The sequence below is a fragment of the Haliotis rufescens genome, unplaced genomic scaffold (genome assembly GCF_023055435.1).
Source record: "Haliotis rufescens isolate VD_foot unplaced genomic scaffold, xgHalRufe1.0.p SCAF_15, whole genome shotgun sequence".
NCBI classification, from domain to species: domain Eukaryota; kingdom Metazoa; phylum Mollusca; class Gastropoda; order Lepetellida; family Haliotidae; genus Haliotis; species Haliotis rufescens.
In genome coordinates this window covers 7,816,045-7,838,519 of record NW_025963835.1, presented here as the reverse complement: position 1 = coordinate 7,838,519, position 22,475 = coordinate 7,816,045, and the positions used below count along the sequence as shown (strand labels likewise).

At 45.4% G+C, this 22,475-nt stretch overlaps 2 protein-coding genes across 3 annotated transcripts in view; one reads left to right on the top strand and one right to left on the bottom strand.

Moving 5' to 3' along the window:
* Window positions 1-367: 367 nt before the first annotated feature.
* LOC124119271 (carboxypeptidase D-like) overlaps window positions 368-22,475 on the bottom strand; it is an 88,577-nt gene continuing 66,469 nt past the window's right edge. Inside the window, exons 20-26 of one of the 2 annotated variants that reach the window (XM_048396101.1) lie at window positions 22,281-22,418; window positions 21,259-21,366; window positions 19,760-19,821; window positions 15,345-15,476; window positions 12,428-12,637; window positions 6,198-6,288; window positions 368-5,957 (exon numbers count right to left, since the gene is read on the bottom strand). In XM_048396101.1, the coding sequence (XP_048252058.1) occupies window positions 5,728-5,957; window positions 6,198-6,288; window positions 12,428-12,637; window positions 15,345-15,476; window positions 19,760-19,821; window positions 21,259-21,366; window positions 22,281-22,418 (971 nt within the window). In that variant the 3' untranslated portion in view covers window positions 368-5,727. The remainder of the gene's footprint in view (window positions 5,958-6,197; window positions 6,289-12,427; window positions 12,638-15,344; window positions 15,477-19,759; window positions 19,822-21,258; window positions 21,367-22,280; window positions 22,419-22,475) is intronic. The other variant, XM_048396102.1, reaches the window with a different exon arrangement.
* On the top strand, window positions 3,900-4,490 carry LOC124119283 (pupal cuticle protein-like). The gene has a single exon (XM_046481742.2). It carries the CDS (start codon window positions 3,900-3,902, stop codon window positions 4,488-4,490), a length of 591 nt encoding a protein of 196 aa, XP_046337698.2.

The window sequence follows — 22,475 nt, the reverse complement described above, 5'->3', positions numbered from 1 at the left end:
TGACTATCTACCACCTGAAGAAGCACTTACTACTCCCTGACTATCTGCCATGTGCAGAAGCAAGCACTGACTACTCCCTGACTATCTGCCATGTGCAGAAGCATGCACTGACTACTCCCTGACTATCTGCCATCTGAAGAAGCAAGCACTAACTACTCCCTGACTATCTGCCATGTGCAGAAGCAAGCACTGACTACTCCCTGACTATCTGCCATGTGCAGAAGCATGCACTGACTACTCCCTGACTATCTACCATCTGAAGAAGCAAGCACTAACTATTCCCTGACTATTTGCCATGTGCAGAAGCAAGCACTGACTACTCCCTGACTATCTCCCACGTGCAGAAGTAACCACAGACAATGATGCATACATTCAATTAACATTTTATTAACAAGCATCATAAAAGCTCATACACTTTCATCAAAATATTTCCAATAGCTTCATGAATGATTTCCACTTGCACAAAGACATGCCTAAAATTTCATGTCTTGGTCTCCCTCTGTCGTGGTGGCTTCCAACATATGGCACCACCAGCAGTACAGAAGGTTTGCCATGAGCAGGTTTCAGATCAGGTATTACACACGTGGAATGTAGAAATTTAGAAATCATGTTGTAAATGACAAAATGAGCAAACAAATATTCCTCCTTTAGTGTATTTTGGGGCACTAGGTGACCTCACAACTTGACACCTGAAATTCTAAAATATGTCAAAGGTACCTTGAATGTGCATTAAGTCCAATTATTTCTAAAACATGAAAACACTTTCCCATCACTGTCTAAATATAAAAAAACATTGCTCAATCATGCAAAGAAAATGCAGTTTCATAAAGACATTTTGGAAAACACCTGGTCTTAAAGAAATGACAAATACTCATAATATACTGTATCATTATGCTAATAAATTGTCAATGTCAGTGAAATTTTGATCTGGCAAGAATACACTGCATGGTATATGTATAATAAGTTGCTAACAATGTCCCAAAATGATATAATTTTATAGTGCATAGATTACAACAATGTCAGGTTAGGTTATCTCAAGTGTAGCTGTGTCGGTTTGATCAGTCCTGTAACAGTCCACCGTCTCAGAACTATATCTGCATTGTGTCTCATGAGCCATGTATCAGTCAGGTGTCTCATCAGTCCTGTATCAGTCAGGTGTCTGATCAGCCCTGTATCAGCAGTGTCACATCAGCCCTGTATCAGTCAGATGTCTCATCAGCCCTGTATCAGCCAGGTTTCTCCTCAGCCCTGTATCAGTCAGATGTCTCATCGGCCCTGTATCAGTCAGGTGTCTCCTCAGCCCTGTATCAGTCAGATGTCTCATCAGCCCTGTATCAGCCAGGTTTCTCATCAGCCCTGAATCAGTCAGGTGTCTCATCAGTCCTGTATCAGTCAGGTGTCTCATCAGTCCTGTGTCAGCAGTGTCTCATCAGCCCTAAATCCATCAGGTGTCTCATCAGTCCTGTATCAGCCAGGGGTCCCATCAGTCCTGTGTCAGCATAGTGTCTCATCAGCCCTGAATCAATCAGGTGTCTCATCAGTCCTGTATCAGCCAGGTGTCTCATCAGTCCTGTATCAGTCAGGTGTCTCCTCAGTCCTGAGTCAGCATAGTGTCTCATCAGTCCTGTGTCAGCATAGTGTCTCATCAGTCCTGTATCAGCCAGGTGTCTCATCAGTCCTGAGTCAGCATAGTGTCTCATCAGTTCTGTATCAGCATAGTGTCTCATCAGTCCTGTATCAGCCAGGGGTCTCCTCAGCCCTGTATCAGTCAGATGTCTCATCAGCCCTGTATCAGCCAGGTTTCTCCTCAGCCCTGTATCAGTCAGATGTCTCATCGGCCCTGTATCAGTCAGGTGTCTCCTCAGCCCTGTATCAGTCAGATGTCTCATCAGCCCTGTATCAGCCAGGTTTCTCATCAGCCCTGAATCAGTCAGGTGTCTCATCAGTCCTGTATCAGTCAGGTGTCTCATCAGTCCTGTGTCAGCAGTGTCTCATCAGCCCTAAATCCATCAGGTGTCTCATCAGTCCTGTATCAGCCAGGGGTCCCATCAGTCCTGTGTCAGCATAGTGTCTCATCAGCCCTGAATCAGTCAGGTGTCTCATCAGTCCTGTATCAGCCAGGTGTCTCATCAGTCCTGTATCAGTCAGGTGTCTCCTCAGTCCTGTATCAGCATAGTGTCTCATCAGTCCTGTATCAGCCAGGTGTCTCATCAGTCCTGTGTCAGCATAGTGTCTCATCAGTCCTGTATCAGTCAGGTGTCTCATCAGTCCTGTGTCAGCATAGTGTCTCATCAGTTCTGTATCAGTCCTGTGTCATCATAGTGTCTCATCAGTGATAATATAACATAATAATTTCCTGCCAAGGTCAGCTTGATAGGGCACAAACACCATGATAATGTATGTGCTAGTTACATCAGATCTCCAGATCCACTTTCTTGCTCCTCGTCGGAGGACATTCATCTCTGTACACTATTCATGGAAGCTCAACAAGCCCAGGACTTCCTGCTAAGCATGTGACCCGATGAAAAATGTTATGACTTGATGACAATTTCCAACATTCTACATGTCCTAATAATCACTTTTTTGTACACATAATATATATATTTCAGTTTGAGATTCTTCATTGTAAGAAGAATTCCTGCTTTCATTTTGCAACTGACCTATTTTTCAGGATGTGGCCTTTACAGTTACAATAACAACTATTGGAGCAGGAATGGATGAGTTAGCAATGTGACAATGTGCAGCATGCTGCAAGCTGACATGGGTACAAACAAAGCTCACCATGTCAGCAATCGGAAAAACCAGCAAACAGAAGACCATTTCAGTCAAAAAATGTTAACATGGATCAAAACAGGTAAAACTGATTAATGTTAAAGTAAGGCATATCATACATTTTGAGCTAGATTTGTAAAAGTCATAAAGCCTCCTTGTATATGGGGACATACACTGATGACTGACCGGAATGTTTTGTGATTGAGCAGGCTGACAAGTTGTGACACGACATATACTCATGAGAAGTGCCTCACACTTCTGCTGAACAAGTTTCAGGCGTCTCATGTTTCCTTAACCTCAGTGAAACATCCACCTGAAGTCATGTGGCAATTAGTATGATGAACATGTCAGTATTTCTTTACCAACAACCTCACTTGTAACCACTTGATCAAGCCCTTACGGTGTACTCGTTTCGCCTACACACTAAATAAGGCAAATGTGGTGGCCCTTAGACCAACACTCAAACAGTTACTCTAAAAATAGTGATCCTTAGAAACTGAAACAGCAAAATGGCCTTTAAAATATATACATATAACTTATACAGTTTGCCAAACCCAAATCTAAACCCTGTACATCTATCAGCATCCCACTGTAGGGCAGGTTCACCACATTCCTTCATTCTAGGTCAGTTTGAGGAATTTAAATGTAGGTTAGTCCATGAATATTTCCAAAAAAGTCATATGTACAGTTTAATATAATCTAATGTTGCGCAATACAAATGTTACAACAATCACATGTCTGTTTAAACTTTCCTTCGAAGGCAAACAAATCCATAATACCAACATTAAACCGTGGAGTGTGTACAACACTGCCCTTGGTGAATCCACACACCTGATGCTCCTCTACTTAACAGCCCCACCGGCTTGACTATACGACTGTTTATCACTAGCAACTTAAAACAGGAACTCAAAAATATACTAATGTTATTTCATTTGGATATGTTGCACCCTCTATTCCCCAGACAACATACAGGACACACATCATCATATCCATCACCTTACTCGGCGTACGCAAAACAATCACAAAATAAACTGTACACTTCTTATGCAAAATGGGAACCATCAGACGTTTGAGGCTGGACACAGAGAGAAGAATATGTCCCTGAAACACAACCACTGACATGGAACATGCCCACCGACATGACATGGAACATGCCCACTGACATGACATGGAACATGCCAGCCAACATGACATGGCACATGTCCACCAACATGACATGGGACATGCCCACCCAAATGCCATGGAACATGTCCACCCACATGACAGGGAACAGGCCCACCGACATGACATTGAACATGCCCATCGACATGACATGGAACATGCCCACCTACATGACATGGAACAGGCCCACCGACATGACATGGAACATGCCCACCCACATGTCAGGGAACATGCCCACCCACATGACATGGAACATGCCAGCCGACATGACATCGAACATGCCCACCGACATGACAAGGAACATGCCCACCCACATGACAGGCAACATGCCCACCAACATGACATGGAACATGTCCATCGATATGACAGGGAACATGCCCACTGACATGACAAGGAACATGCCCACCGACATGACAGGGAACATGCCCACCCACATGACATGGAACATGTCCATCGATATGACAGGGAACATGCCCACTGACATGACATGGAACATGCCCACCGACATGACAGGCAACATGCCCACCGATTTGACAGGAAACATGCCCATGCCTTAATCATACCAACTAGTAAATATTTCACTGTGATAAGTCAAATTATTTTTTTATAACTCTATTAAGAATCTTGCAATTCCATTGGTTAATCCATACCAAGTGACAAAACAATACATTTCAATGTAGACACCAAAATCCACACTGACCTCGCATATCGACTCATTACATGATCAGTATTGACCTGTCTGCTAGAAAACAAGACGTTATCTGGTACCAACATTTTATGGTATGCAGTTAAGTTACAGTAATGAAACAGGACATATGAAAACATTATAGTGAATATCGGTTTAACAAAACTAATGATTACTCTTGATGAGGTCAATATGTGAAAACAAGGACCAGAGGACATGACCCCTTTGGCAGTCTGGCTGGACCTCAGGGGTCGGGTCCTCGTGTCGTTGTTTTTGCATTTTGACCTCGTCAAGAGTAATTATTTGTATAGTATCCTCATGGTCAGCATCTGTGAGCAGCCTCAAACAATCTGGGCACTTGACAGGACGGGAGATACATTACAAAGAACACCCAGCATTGATTAAACATACTGGCTTGTGCTTAAAGAAAGGAAAGGCTGTCAAGACAGATGGCTTCAACTAAGCTGTCATATCTGTCAAGCAACAATCTGTAAATCATGAAATTCATGTGTCATCAAATTCATGTGAGTGACAATCCTAAGTCTAATATGTGACATCAACTTAATGTGAGTAGCTCTATACTTGAAAGATAGAAAACACTATCTGAATAATTAGTAAACTTAACTTCTGCAGCTTATTCCATGAAGTCAATAACAGGAAGTACCATTCGAGGCATATTCAGATGAGACAGGCTTGGTCAACCAATGAACATTTCAGGTCTTGGTAGACGAGTTAGCATAATTGTTTGAATGTAAATAAGCAATGTTATATATTCATTAAGCCTCACCACTGGTGCTGGACACTATGTGGATGATCAGCAGATGTAACTGGCACTGGTAATACTGTGTCTAGAGTTGCATTACATTGTTATTGGCAATATATATAAGTACATACATAATGATCTGTATGTGCAGTCCTCCTGACATGACGATATACTTCAGTATGTCCAGATAATAAAGGTTTCACTTTAATAATGCAAGTGAGGAGCACTCTTATTTATCAGATGACCAAAATGTGCATCAATTTCATGACTTACAGTATATCCCAGAGGTTCTTAGTAGTATATCTCCAACACATGTTATCTGTGAGTATAAAATGTTAAAATGTGACTATCGTTTTAACAGTCGGCCATCATAAAGATCATGTTCATCATCTGAGCTGTAGTCATGATATTCCTTTGTACTGTAGTTGTTCTTCTTGCCAAACAAATTATAGTCATCGTCACCTTCCTCCTCCCCGTTCAGGCGATGGAAGCCGATGTTGTCATACTTCTTGTTCTTCCCCGTCCTCAAACAGATGACGACAGTGATGGCAACGATGGTGACGAAGCCGATGACACCTGGAAATACACATTGTTGTAGTATGCAGGGGGAACTACAACAGAAATAGGGTCACACTGACCCTGTTAGCCTTGAGAGTGATACGGACAGACAGGAAATTGCATACAGTGTCAGTTCACTTACAAATGTAACATACAGGAATGTGTGTCATGCTAGTCCTATTACACCAATGGTCAGGTCCTATACTTGAGAAAGCAAGTGTTCATTACAGTTGGAATGACACCTCCCAAATCTCTCACCTGCTGCAACAACAAGAAGTGTCTTGGATGTTGGCTTCGACAGGATAATCCTGGCATCTTTTCCTTGAGAACTACTCCCCACTGTGATACTCTGTAACATAATAAATCAGACAATTGAGCATCCCTCCATCTGTGGGTCAATTCCACCAAGGAGGGGTGAAATACAAAGTTCCATATGTTTTGTAGAATGTTCCTATTCGGAATATTCTATAAGTAATACGTTACCACTGTTAAACCGAGGCTGTTGTCCCCCACAACTGCTCTTATAGCGAAATCTTCCACAGAGATCTCAATCACCTCATGCAGCACGTGCGTAGCCACCTAGCTGCCATGTAACACCCTTCACTCTTGTCTCTTGCGAGAGCAAGTACTCAGGGGACGGACGAGCGGGCAGCAGCCCAGTGGTAATGTATTACTTATAGAATATTCCGAATAGGAAAATTCTACAAATTACATTTAATTACATTATTACCACTGTTATACCGAGGCTGACTACCACAGTAGGTGGTGGGGAGCACCTACAACCCGAAACCTGACTGCTCGTGTTTCTTCCGACCAGCGGAAGTATACAACAAGGCGGAAGCACTCGATGCGTATGCTCCCAGCTTGGCGTTACCATATAGGGATACCAAAGCACTGTCAAGTGCATACCCCAAGGCTCAATTGTTATTGCCAAACGATTGGTGACTCCAAACAGCCCCACTGGATAGGTATTTCATCGCCGCAGCGGATGAGAACACAGTATCCGTGTGAGCTGAATCTTAGATCAGGTTAAACAGTCGAAAAGAGGGAAATTAATTTCATTCGGACCGTATATCCCAAGAACAAACCTACTTAAGCGTATTTAATAGGCGCGTGACCTAAATTCAATATTTGAAAGCATGCATTACAAGGTTGCAATTCACGACAGACAATTAAGTACATAATTGTCAATTCAAAATAAAGAAACACACAGAAAGCCGCACTCACCAGTGGATGAGTGCGCTGGCTTGTGGGACCCCCACTCCCGTACCCACGGCTGTGGCAACGTTGGAGTAGACCCAGATTGACCACCGTGCAAGGTCTGAAGCCTGAGGAGTTCGGAATTGCGCCGGGCACACCCCTTAGATGACCGCTTGTGCCGCAATCAGCGGCCCAAGACGGTGCACACCCTCCACGTCTTCATCAGAGACCTTTCTGAGGTAATGATTGGCAAAAACTGAGTCAGAACGCCAGTAACAACCCTGCAATATTCTGTGAACAGATATATTGGAGTGTAGGGCAAATGTTGCCGCTAGCGCCCTAATCTCGTGTGGGTTTGACCCCGCAACCGGTAACCCCCGAGGTACGCCAGATTGATGACAGAACGAAGCCATAACGCAATCGAGTTGCGAGTTATGTCAGCAGTCCGATTAGGGTTACACGATATGAACAGACGGTCACGCCCTTGTCTAAGTTCATTCGAAGCCTTAAGATAAAACATAAGGGCCCTAACCTGACACAGCGATCTGTCCTCGGTATCAGCAGGATGTAAGATTTCTTTGAGGGATCTTACAGTGAATTCTCTCTCCGTTTGGCCAAATTTCTGATTCTATCGAATCTTACTTTGGTGACATCAAGTGCGTGTATTTCCGACACTCGTGCCGCCGTGGCAAAGGAGAGGAGAAATGCTGTTTTCCAAGTCACATGCCAGACCGAAGCACTACCCAAGGGTTTATACGGAGCCTCCATAAGTGATTTCACCACTAAGGAGAGATCCCAGGCCGGTGCCCGAAGGCGGCCCTTTTTAAGATTTTGCTGTTTGAAACCCTTGATAATACCCCGAATCACCGGCTCTTTTGAGAGACTGGTACCCATAGCAACGTCCCGTACCGTAGCAACGGACGAGACATAGTTGGCAATGGAACCCCCGGAGAGTTTCCGGGTCTCTCGTAACGAGCAATATCCTGCACAGATACCTAACTGGCGAATGAATGTGATGTTTACAACACCACTTCGTGAAAATAGCCCAACGTGCATTATACACCTCCTGGAGAGAATCACGATGCATACTAACGTATGCCCGAGACGCCCGACAAGAAAAACCTTTACTCCTCAGACGCTCGGTGACAACATCCATGCGTGCAGATTGAACTGCCCTGCGTTTGGATGAAGCTGACGGGTGTGAGGGTCGTTTAGGAGATCCGGTCTCACAGGCAGTGAAAGTGGCGTGACCTGGGCCAGCAAGTCGGGGTACCACGATCTGTTCTGAACAGGCCACATGGGCGTGATCAGTAACATTCGACAGCGAACTCCTCAGATCCGGCTTAGAATGAGTGGTATTTACGCCGTCGGCGGGTAAGCATAAGCGTCCATGCCCGTCCAGACTTACGCAAGAGCATTGTGATCGATGGCCCTCGGGTCCGGGACTGGTGATACAAACAAAGGGAGTTGATTGTTGAACCGTGTTGCGAACAGGTCGACCATCGGACGACCCAAACGTTTGCACAGCAACTGAAACACTACTGGGTTTAGCATCCACTCCGTGGGTCTCGGATCCCGAGGCCTCGATAGAGCGTCGGCCAGTACGTTCCGCACACCTGGGATGTGACGGGCGCGTACCTGGCACGGGACACTGTCCACCAGAGCGTAAAACTCGAACATGAGATCGAGTAGCGAGTGACTGGGTTCCCCCCAGTTTGTTCACATAGGACACTACCGTCGTGTTGTCGGTCGCCAGCATGAGCTGGGCGTCAACGAGACGATGCTTCCAGTGATTGACTGCGTTTATCATTGCCTTGAACTCGAGGCAATTGATGTGAAGACCTAGTTCGTCTACGCACCACAGCCCCGAGCTCACCTCCCCCTCTAGATGGGCGCCCCAGCCCACTAGAGAGGCGTCTGTATACAGGTTCAACGTGGCCCGGAAGGGCCGCATAGAGACTCCTGATAAGACGTTTCAAGGGACCGTCTACCACTCCAGATGCGGCCGGAGCCGATCCGGGAGGGCGACGGTCGCACTGTTCTCCTCCTGTGCGAACAACTGGATAAGAAACCGTTGCAGCGGGCGGAGTTGGAGAGGACCCCGATCGGTGCAGTCCTGGGCTGACGCAAAAGTAAACAGTCTGTTGCACCGCTAAGACTTTGGCAATCATCACCTGAATCTTGTGCCACCGGTCTGGGGGGACAAAGAGGCGATGGGTCACCGTGTCGAACCGACCTCCGATGAACTTCAAGTTCTGTGAGGGGGTAACTCGCTCTTGGGGAGATTGATAATCCACCCCAATTGCTCCAAGAGCCGAAGTGCGAAATCGAGTTGGTGTGACAGGGTGTCCGTCATTCGTTTGGCCACTAGGTACGGGAAGTACCTGACACACCTCCTGTGGAGGAACCCCACTATTGGGGTGGTCAACCGGGTGAACAGCCAGGGAGCGGAAGAAAGGCCGAATGGGAGAACAACCCACTCGTAGTGCCTGCCTTGAAAGACAAACCTGAGATACTTGTGATGGTCCCAGTGAATCGGAACATGCAGATAAGCATCCTTCAGGTCGATTGAAGCGAACCAGTTGGCCGGCATGATCAGATCTTTCAGGTCCGCCAAGGTCAACATTCTGAACTTGGGCGGCTTGTGCAGGTAAAGGATTTCGTTGAAGGATTTCAGATTGTGAATCATTCTGAGTTCGGCACTGTCCTTCTTGGGAACGAGAAATATCCTGGAGTAAAACCCTGGTGTTATTTCTGGTAGAGCTAACTCCCGTACCGCCCTCTTCTCCACCAACCTGCCGATGGCATCGGCGAGGATGGGAAGATTGGCTTCCGAATAGAAACCTTCCAACGGGGCGAAAGTGAGCAGCGGATCCGCTTTGAGATCTAGCCGATAGCCGTACCAGATCGTGTTGACCACCCAGGGGTCGTTGAACACTTGTTCCCAATTCTCCCAATAAGTCTGGAGTCTGGCTCCGACAGGGGAAGGGAAGGGAGGCCTGACAGGCTGCGGCAGGCGCAACTGTCCAGGGCTGAATGACTCGGGTTCGCCGACGGGCCAACCGAAGCTGGCGTTGTCGGCAAACGAACCTTGCAAGCGAGAGTCATTTGGAGGAGCCTCAGTGCCCCTTCTTCCCCGATAGGGCGGCATGTTGCCCTTACCGGGGCCCTCAGGGCGGGACCTCTTCCCAGAGGAAGAAGACACCGACCCCTTGGACTTCCCGGCCGCAGCATCCTGAGGGGCACTCTGTTTAGGGGCGCCAACCAGGCGTCTGTGCAGAGACCCAACCAGATCCAACGTATGAACAGATGAAGCAGACTGCTGTTCTTTTAGAACACCAGGGATCCGATTATTAAACAGGGTCTGCGCAGGCAAAGGCTGCGAAAGTAACACCTCTTGGTTGGCGGCGTCCAACCCAGAGGCGGCAAGGTACACTTGCCGCCTCAAGAAATGGCACGTGCCGGAAAGAAAGGCCAAAGCCCCGGCAACGTACTCAAGGGTTGCATTCAAACCGATTAAACAGTTATAAATGCGCTGGTCTCGGTCCGTGGGGGAACCTTTGACCAGACTGGCCGCCGCCGCCAAGTAGGTGTCGCCATGTGACATAGCGAGCATGGAGTGCCGAGAGAGGGTGTCCATTTGCTGTAAAGTCGCTTGAGTGACTGTAGCAGCAGGTGGGGCACGGACACCCAACCTCTCCACATGGGCCTCCGCGGTGGGACCTACCTCGGGGAAGGCCAGGTCATGCACCGGGACTGAACCCTTTCTCCACGACGGAGGAGGTAACGGGAGTCCCCGACCGGAGGCCGCCGCGAAGGCTTTCTCCAAAGACGGCTTGATCCCGCGCAACAAAGTTGAAGCAGAAAAGCCTTGTCGGCGGACTCATCAAAAACCTTGGAGGAACCCACCGAGCTGTGGATTCCCCGGGGTACCGGCTGGGGCCGTGGCATGTCCTCAAAGAGGTCATACACCATGGCCACACGGTCCTTAGTCGATAACGGGAGTATCGGCTCGGGGGAAGGACCGGTGACTACAGTAGCCGCCGCCGTACCCGTGGACCCCACGTCAGAACCCGCAGCCACCGAAGGGGCCGGGGACGGAACAACCAGGGCCTTATCCTGAGATAAGGCCGCCAGTTTGGAGTCCACCAGTTTAGACAACAAAGCCGCGACGGAAGCACCGGACAGCCCAAGGGCCGCCAAGGGATCCGCCGCCGAGGAGGTAGTGCCCGCAATGGGCGCCCGACTGGACGAAAGCCTCTGACAGGCGCTGCAGCGCCTGGTAACAGGAGTAGTCGGGGTGCTGGACAAATCCATCTCTATGTCAGACATTGTTCTTTGAACAAAAAGCAAAACATGGTTACAACACACACACCAAACATATTCACAAACGTAGATTTTCCAAAGAAAAACACAGCGAAATACATAAAATACATGTATTATAGATATACATATATATATTAATAGGTGATGCAAAAAACACCCCACCCCGTTATTAGCGAAAAAAGGCGGGAAAATTTTCTAAGCGCTGTATAACAAACGCCCCGTAAATTACAGTTTACTTAGGACTAAGAAACAGTAATAAATATCACCAAGGATAGTAGGAGGCTGGTAGAACGCAGAGCAGTCGTTATATACGTCTTGCGAAGGCAATTAAAGAGACAAGAGTGAAAGGTGTCACATGGCAGCTAGGTGGCTACGCACTTGCTGCATGAGGTGATTGAGATCTCTGTGGAAGATTTCGCTATAAGAGCAGTTGTGGGGGACAACAGCCTCGGTATAACAGTGGTAACGTATTACTTAATGTAATTTCTGCCAATTAGTAATTAGTTATAATCTCCATGGTGTCCATTTTGTTCAGTGTAACAGACAACAGAAAAAGAGATGAATCATCATGTTTTAACCCATAAAATTGGGACTGGCAACTTTTGACAAGGGCTGGTAAGAATTTCAAACAGCCAGTCCTGTGGTCTGGGGAAATATATTTCACACTGCAACACTGACAAATACAGCACCACACTCAACAGTACATGGTCTCACATGAGTTAAACAGGAGTGATGATATGCTTTGTGAGTGATGGTGTCAGCTATATTCCAGCTAAATCCTGGTGACCTGTACATCCACAGTGAACCAGACAAGCAGCAGCAGAGTTCCAAGCGTATGATGGTGCACAGTCAGCACAGTATCACACTCCCACGAATGTTATCAGTTCTTACAACAAGCATTGCATGGACCCATTCTCCCCAGGAGTCTCACAAAGACGAAAACAAGCCTTGCACATGAATACCTGTACTTTAAACTTTACCATCTTTTGTTGTGGGAATTCCGGACTGAAGGTCTTCAGGGTGTATTTGCCAGGGGCCAGGTACATGTGGAAGTGGCCTTGAGGGTCGGCGAGAGTCTGGAATGTGCCCGAGTCCTCCACGTAAATGATGACGCCCCCCACACTGTTACTGGACTGCTTGCTGACCACTGAGCCGGACACACCGTTGTGGGACTGCAGCAGGGTATCAGACATCATCATTAATGGTGGAGCTAGTTTAAACCATTTAATCCTTTCATGTTATATCTCTAAACCAGCACCTAACTTGCGGGATGCAGACTTCAGTGAAGGTGCAGACTTCAGACCTACTGGTATTCTTTGTAAATTTGCAACTTTTAAAGAGACTGATATTTTGTAGAATGTATATGACTGTAGATAATAGTTACACATAAGCCAAGCACAACAGCCCCTTCCACTGTCACATCTGTCACAAACTATGTCTTGTCCATGACACCAAGGCATCAACTAGCTATCCCCACCCTGATATCTAGGTGCTATCCCAACTCTTGAATCTAGGTGTTATCTCCACCCTGATATCTAGGTGCTATCCCCACCCTGATATCTAGGTGCTATCCCCAACCTTGATATCTAAGTGCTGTCCCAACCGTGATATCTAGGTGCTATCCCAACCCTTGATATCAAGGTGCTTTCAACACCCTTGATATCTAGGTGCTATCCCAACCCTTGATATCAAGGTGCTTTCAACACCCTTGATATCTAGGTGCTATCCCAACCCTTGATATCTAGGTGCTATACCCAACCTTGATATCTAAGTGCTGTTCCAACCGTGATATCTAGGTGCTATCCCAACCCTTGATATCAAGGTGCTTTCAACACCCTTGATATCTAGGTGCTATCCAAACCCTTGATATCTAGGTGCTATCCCCACCCTGATATCTAGCTGCTATCCCAACCCTTGATATCAAGGTGCTTTCAACACCCTTGATATCTAGGTGCTATCCCAACCCTTGATATCTAGGTGCTATACCCAACCTTGATATCTAAGTGCTGTTCCAACCGTGATATCTAGGTGCTATCCCAACCCTTGATATCAAGGTGCTTTCAACACCCTTGATATCTAGGTGCTATCCCAACCCTTGATATCTAGGTGCTATCCCCACCCTGATATCTAGGTGCTATCCCAACCCTTGATTTCTAGGTGCTATCCCCACCCTGATATCTAGGTACTATCCCAACCCTTGACATCTAGGTGCTATCCCAACCCTGATATCTAGGTGCTGTCCCGACCCTTCATATCTAGGAGCTATCCCAACCCTTGATGTCTAGGTGCTTGCCCAACACCCTGATATCTAGGTGCTATCCCAACCCTTGATATCTAGGTGCCATCCCCACCCTTATATCTAGGTGCTATCAACACCCTTGATGTCTAGGTGCTATCCTCACCCTGATATCTAGGTGCTATCCCCACCCTGTTATCTTAGGTGCTATCCCAACCCTGATATCTAGGTGCTATCCCCACCCTGATATCTAGGTGCTATCCCAACCCTTGATATCAAGGTGCTTTCAACACCCTTGATATCTAGGTGCTATCCCAACCCTTGATATCTAGGTGCTATACCCAACCTTGATATCTAAGTGCTGTTCCAACCGTGATATCTAGGTGCTATCCCAACCCTTGATATCAAGGTGCTTTCAACACCCTTGATATCTAGGTGCTATCCCAACCCTTGATATCTAGGTGCTATCCCCACCCTGATATCTAGGTGCTATCCCAACCCTTGATTTCTAGGTGCTATCCCCACCCTGATATCTAGGTACTATCCCAACCCTTGACATCTAGGTGCTATCCCAACCCTGATATCTAGGTGCTGTCCCGACCCTTCATATCTAGGAGCTATCCCAACCCTTGATGTCTAGGTGCTTGCCCAACACCCTGATATCTAGGTGCTATCCCAACCCTTGATATCTAGGTGCCATCCCCACCCTTATATCTAGGTGCTATCAACACCCTTGATGTCTAGGTGCTATCCTCACCCTGATATCTAGGTGCTATCCCCACCCTGTTATCTTAGGTGCTATCCCAACCCTGATATCTAGGTGCTATCCCAACCCTGATATCTAGGTGCTATCCCAACCCTTGATATCTAGGTGCTATCCCAACCCTTGATATCTAAGTGCTATCCCAACCCTTGATATCTAGGTGCTTTCCCCACCCTTGATATCTAGGCAGTCACTAACAATTGGTACTCCTGTGTTCTAGGCTACACAGCTACCGATGTTCATATCAGACTCTAGCTATCGATGCTGCTGTTATCTCGGCAGACTTTACATAATAGGGCCTCCATATCTAGGCAGATTCTAGCTTTCCATACTTCTAATATATAGACAGAATCTTGCCTACCAAGCTCCTGGTATCCAGGCAGACTCCAGCTATTCCAACCCCTGGTATCTAGGCATATTTTACCTATCACAGACCCTCATATCTAGGCATACTCTAGCTATCACAGCCCCTATATCTAGGCATAGTCCAGCCATTCAAGCACCTGATATCTAGGCAGACTCTAGCTATCACAGACCCTCATATCTAGGCATACTCCAGCTATCACAGCCCCTATATCTAGGCAAACTCCAGCTATCACAGCCCCTGATATCTAGGCAGACTCTAGCTATCACAGCCCCTACATCTAGGCATACTCCAGCTATTCCAGCACCTGATATCTAGGCAGACTCCAGCGATCACAGCCCCATATATATTGGCAGACTCCAGCCCCTGATATCCAGGCAGACTCCAGCTATTCCATCCCCTGATATCAAGACAGATTCTAGCTATCACAGCACCTGACATCTAGGCAGATTCTAGCAATCGATGCTGCTGCCAGCATAGCTCTCAGAGTGTTGTAGTCTTCTGTCAGACACTCACCTCCTGTATGACAGCAAGAAGGGACTTCCTGTTTGCGTGCCAGAGGTCAATGAGTGAGGAGGACTGTGGATGGATGCAGCAGCCTGTGTAGACAGTGATGGTGGGGATGTGCTGGCTGTCGTAGATGTAGTCCTAGAGGAATGAAAACACTGAGGTCAGCATGTCAATGTCATGTTATATAGTCATCAACAGAAATCAATACCATACATTATAGAGTACACCCACAGTATCCTTTACAATACATTATAGAGTACACCCACAGTAACCTTTACAATACATTATAGAGTACACCCACAGAAATATCTACAATACATTATATAGTACACCCACAGTAACCTCTACAATACATTATAGAGGACACCCACAGAAACCTCTACAATACATTATAGAGTACACCCACAGAAATCTCTACAATACATTATATAGTACACCCACAGTAGCCTTTACAATACATTATAGAGTACACCCACAGAAACCTCTACAATACATTATACAGTACACCCACAGTAGCCTCTACAATACATTATAGAGTACACCAACAGTAACCTCTACAATACATTATAGAGTACACCCACAGTAACCTCTACAATACATTATAGAGTACACCCACAGAAATCTCTACAATACATTATATAGTACACCCACAGTAACCTCTACAATAAATTATAGAGGACACCCACAGAAACCTCTACAATCCATTATAGAGTACACCCACAGTAGCCTTTACAATACATTATAGAGTACACCCACAGTAACCTCTACAATACATTATAGAGTACACCCACAGTAGCCTTTACAATACATTATAGAGTACACCCACAGTAACCTCTACAATACATTATAGAGTACACCCACAGTAACCTTTACAATACATTATAGAGTACACCCACAGAAATCTCTACAATACATTATATAGTACTCCCACTGAAACCTCTACAATACATTATAGAGTACACCCACAGTAGCCTCTACAATACATTATAGAGTACACAAACAGTAACCTCTACAATACATTATAGAGTACACCCACAGTAGCCTCTACAATACATTATAGAGTACACCCACAGTAACCTCTACAATACATGATAGAGTACACTCACAGTAACCTTTACAATACATTATAGAGTACACCCACAGAAATCTCTACAATACATTATATAGTACACCCACAGAAACCTTAACAATACATTATAGAGTACACCCACAGTAACCTTTACAATACATTATAGAGTACACCCACAGAAACCTCTACAATACATTATAGAGTACACCCACAGTAGCCTCTACAATACATTATAGAGTACACCCACAGTAACCTCTACAATACATTATATAGTACACCCACAGTAACCTCTACAATACATTATAGAGTACACCCACAGAAACCTATACAAGACATTATAGAGTACACCCACAGTAGCCTCTACAATACATTATATAGTACACCCACAGAAACCTCTACAATACATTATATAGTACACCCACAGTAACCTCTACAATACATTATAGAGTACACCCACAGAAACCTCTACAATACATTATACAGTACACCCACAGTAGCCTCTACAATACATTATAGAGTACACCCACAGTTACCTCTACAATACCTTATAGAGTACACCCACAGAAACCTATACAAGACATTATAGAGTACACCCACAGTAACCTTTACAATACATTATAGAGTACACCCACAGTAGCCTCTACAATACATTATAGAGTACACCCACAGTAACCTCTACAATACATTATAGAGTACACCCACAGTAACCTCTACAATTCCTTTTTAGAGTACACCCACAGCAACCTATACAAGACATTATATAGTTCACCCACAGTAACCTTTACAATACATTATAGAGTACACCCACAGTAACCTCTACAATACATTATATAGTACACCCACAGAAACCTCTACAAGACATTATAGAGTACACCCACAGTAACCTTTACAATACGGTGAGGTGAAATGGGGTTTAACGTCGCGTCCAAGATTATTGCACTTATATAGCGACGTGCATGTACGTGTGTTGCTGCTTGTACTAGTCCGGACTGATGCCAATTTATAGTGCTAGCTCACTGAGATACCATGCCGCAGTTTAACATGTATATCCCACTCAGACACAGCATACTGACTCAGAGCCGACCAGTAACCTCTACAATACATTATAGAGTACACATACAGTAACCTTTACAATATGTTACAGAGTACACCCACAGTAACCTTTACAATACTGTATATAGTACACCCACAGTAACCTTTACAAGACATCATATAGTACACCCACAGTAACCTTTACAATATGTTACAAAGTACACATACAGTAACCTTCACAGGTTATAGAATACACCCACCGTTACCTTCACAGGTTATAGAGTACACCCACCGTAACCTTCACAGGTTATATAGAATACACCCACCATAACCTTCACAGGTTGAAGAATACACCAATAGTAACCTTCACAGGTTATAGAATACACCCACTGTAACCTTCACAGGTTATATAGAGTACACCCACCGTTACCTTCACAGGTTATATCGAGTACATCCACAGTAACCTTCACAGGTTAAAGAATACACCCACTGTAACCTTCACAGGTTATAGAATACACCCACAGTAACCTTCACAGGTTAAGAATACACCCACCGTAACCTTCACAGGTTATATAGAGGACACCCACAGTAACCTTCACAGGTTAAAGAATACACCCACAGTAACCTTCACAGGTTATAGAATACACCCACAGTAACCTTCACAGGTTATATCGAGTACATCCACAGTAACCTTCACAGGTTAAAGAATACACCCACCGTAACCTTCACAGGTTATAGAATACACCCACAGTAACCTTCACAGGTTAAAGATTACACCCACCGTAACCTTCACAGGTTATAGAATACACCCACCGTTATCTTCACAGGCTATATAGAGGACACCCATCGTAACCTTCACAGGTTATAGTGTACACCCACAGTAACCTTCAAAGGTTATAGAGTACACCCACCGTAACCTTCACAGGTTATAGTATACACCCACCGTAACCTTCACAGGTTATAGAATACATCCACAGTAACCTTCACAGGTTATATAGAGGACACCCACCGTAACCTTCACAGGTTAAAGAGTACTCCCGCAGTAACCTTCACAGGTTATAGAATACACCCACAGTAACATTAACAGGCTATATCGAGTACATCCACCGTAACCTTCACAGGTTATATAGAGGACACCCACCGTAACCTTCACAGGTTAAAGAATACACCCACCGTAACCTTCACAGGTTATAGAATACACCCACCGTTACCTTCACAGGTTATATCGAGTACATCCACAGTCACCTTCACAGGTTTAAGAATACACCCACTGTAACCTTCACAGGTTATAGAATACACCCACAGTAACCTTCACAGGTTAAAGAATACACCCACCGTAACCTTCACAGGTTATATAGAGGACACCCACAGTAACCTTCACAGGTTAAAGAATACACCCACCGTAACCTTAACAGGTTATAGAATACACCCACAGTAACCTTCACAGGTTATATCGAGTACATCCACAGTAACCTTCACAGGTTAAAAAATACACCAAGAGTAACCTTCACAGGTTATAGAATACACCCACAGTAACCTTCACAGGTTATATCGAGTACATCCACAGTAACCTTCACAGGTTAAAGAATACACCCACCGTAACCTTCACAGGTTATAGAATACACCCACAGTAACCTTCACAGGTTAAAGAATACACCCACCGTAACCTTCACAGGTTATAGAATACACCCACCGTTATCTTCACAGGCTATATAGAGGACACCCATCGTACCCTTCACAGGTTATAGAATACATCCACAGTAACCTTCACAGGTTATATAGAGTACACCCACCGTAACCTTCATAGGTTATATAGAGGACACCCACCGTAACCTTCACAGGTTATAGTATATACCCACAGTAACCTTCAAAGGTTATAGAGTACACCCACCGTAACCTTCACAGGTTATAGTATACACCCACCGTAACCTTCACAGGTTATAGAATACATCCACAGTAACCTTAACAGGTTATATAGAGGACACCCACCGTAACCTTCACAGGTTATAGAGTACTCCCACAGTAACCTTCACAGGTTATAGAATACACCCACAGTAACATTCACAGGCTATATCGAGTACATCCACCGTAACCTTCAAAGGTTATATAGAGGACACCCACCGTAACCTTCACAGGTTATATAGAATACACCCACCGTAACCTTCATAGGTTATAGAGTACACCCACAGTCACCTTCTCAGGTTATAGAGTACACGCACAGTAACCTTCACAGGTTATATAGAGTACACAGACTTTAGTCTTATACAAGTACTGTCAAAGCCAGAAGTTCAGTATGTGTATGTGAGGGTAGGGAGCTCACCATGAAACTCCCCGAGTGGTTGTGTTGACTGAAGGCACTGACCATTCCTCCAGGGTAGTGACCTGCAACATTCAACATGTACCTGGACATTTGGCTACCATATACATAAATGTTGCAAAAAGAGCTGGTTGCAACTGTAAAACCTCACATAAAGGCTATTCCGTAGCTTGATGTAGAATACACCCACAGTAACATTCACAGGCTATATAGAGGAAACCCACAGTAACCTTTACAGGTTATAGAATACACCCACAGTAACCTTCACAGGTTATATAGAGTACACCCAACGTAACCTTCACAGGTTATATTGAGTACACCCACCGTTACATTCACAGGTTATATAGAGTACACCCACAGTAACCTTCACAGGTTATATTGAGTACACCCACCGTTACCTTCACAGGTTATATAGAATACACCCACCGTAACCTTCACAGGTTATATTTAGTACACCCACCGTTACCTTCACAGGTTATATAGAATACACCCACCGTAACCTTCACAGGTTATATCGAGTACATCCACCGTAACCTTCACAGGTTATAGAGTACACCCACAGTAACCTTCACAGGTTATAGAATACACCTACCGTAACCTTCACAGATTATAGCGTACACCCACAGTAACCTTCACAGGTTATATAGAGCACACCCACCGTAACCATAACAGGTTATAGAGTACATCCACAGTCACCTTCACAGGTTATAGAATACACCAAAAGTAACCTTCACAGGTTATAGAATACACCCACCGTAACCTTCACAGATTATAGCGTACACCCACCGTAACCTTCACAGGTTATATAGAGGACTACCACCGTAACCTTCACAGGTTATAGAATACACCCACTGTAACCTTCACAGGTTATATTGAGTACATCCACCGTAACCTTCACAGGTTATAGAGTACATCCACAGTAACCTTCACAGGTTATAGAGTACATCCACAGTAACCTTCACAGGTTATATCGAATACATCCACCATAACCTTCACAGGTTATATTCAATGAAATCATGTGAGTAGCAACAGTAACTCAACAACCTAAGTCAGTGAATGTAAGATTAAACACCCTTTCATCACCTGTGCCGGTAGCTCACAGTGGGTTCAAATACTAACACAATATTTGAGGTTGCAGGTTCGATTCATGACATACAATTCTCCCGTAAAAGAAACTGTGACTTTTAACCAATCAAAAAATCAACATAAGATGCATATTAACAGGCTGTTTATAAAATTCAACTGTAAAACTTAGGTCTTAAATTTCAATTGTAAAACCTTTCAGCATGCCTCACTTGAAAGTAGTACCTCTCACAAGGTAGCAAGATTCCTACAATACTATTGGCAAAAGTGGCAGCAGGTTTACAATTACAGGTAAAACTTAGCTTTGGATGAACTAAAGGCAAATATACTTCTTCAGCTTTCGAAGATATGTGTGCAAACATTCATGAATAGCTTCCTGAAGTAATCAACAGTGCTGTGAATGGCGATATAGAACCTACCCTTGGTGCTGCCACAGCCCGCTGCCCCGGACTGGAGCTGGGGGTGGTTGTTCACGTAGGCCGAGGCAAGTTTCTTCAGTGTGGCCTCATCAGCCTTCACAGTCAGAGCTGTACCAACACAATAGGAATGGTTTTCAAACAAAAAACACAAACAACACAATAGCATTGCATTGAAACATGGTGGACCTACCTGTCCTCCTGTCCCAGCTGACTGAAGAAACATGGTGTACCCACCTATCCCAGCAGACTGAAGAAACATGGTGGACCTACCTGTCCCAGCAGACTGAAGAAACATGGTGTACCCGCCTGTCCCAGCAGACTGAAGAAACATGTTGTACCTACCTGTCCAAGCAGACTGAAGAAACATGGTGTACCCACCTGTCCTCCTGTCGCAGCTGACTGAAGAAACATGGTGGACCTACCTGTCCTCCTGTCCTAGCAGACTGAAGAAACATGGTGTACCTACCTGTCCTCCTGTCCCAGCTGACTGAAGAAACATGGTGGACCTACCTGTCCTCCTGTCCCAGCAGACTGAAGAAACATGGTGGACCTACCTGTCCCAGCTGACTGAAGAAACATGGTGGACCTACCTGTCCTCCTGTCCCAGCAGTTTGAAGAAACATGGTGGACCTACCTGTCCTCCTGTCCCAGCAGTTTGAAGAAACATGGTGGACCTACCTGTCCTCCTGTCCCAGCAGACTGAAGAAACATGGTGCACCTACCTGTCCTCCTGTCCCAGCTGACTGAAGAAACATGGTGGACCTACCTGTCCTCCTGTCCCAGCAGACTGAAGAAACATGGTGCACCTACCTGTCCTCCTGTCCCAGCTGACTGAAGAAACATGGTGGACCTACCTGTCCTCCTGTCCCAGCAGACTGAAGAAACATGGTGTACCCACCTGTCCTCCTGTGGCAGCTGACTGAAGAAACATGGTGGACCTACCTGTCCTCCTGTCCCAGCAGACTGAAGAAATATGGTGGACCTACCTGTCCCAGCTGACTGAAGAAATATGGTGGACCTACCTGTTCTCCTGTGAGGGTATGTGACGACCAGGTCTCCGCTCTGTAGGCTGATGGCTGTACACAGATCTGTGCCAGCCATCCATTGGGTGAGGGATGCCACCTCCGGCTCCAGGATATGCCTCAAGTCCGCCTCAATACCTGCACAAACATTGTTCAGCTGTCAAAATGCCCACCAGTGTAAACACACAACCCAAA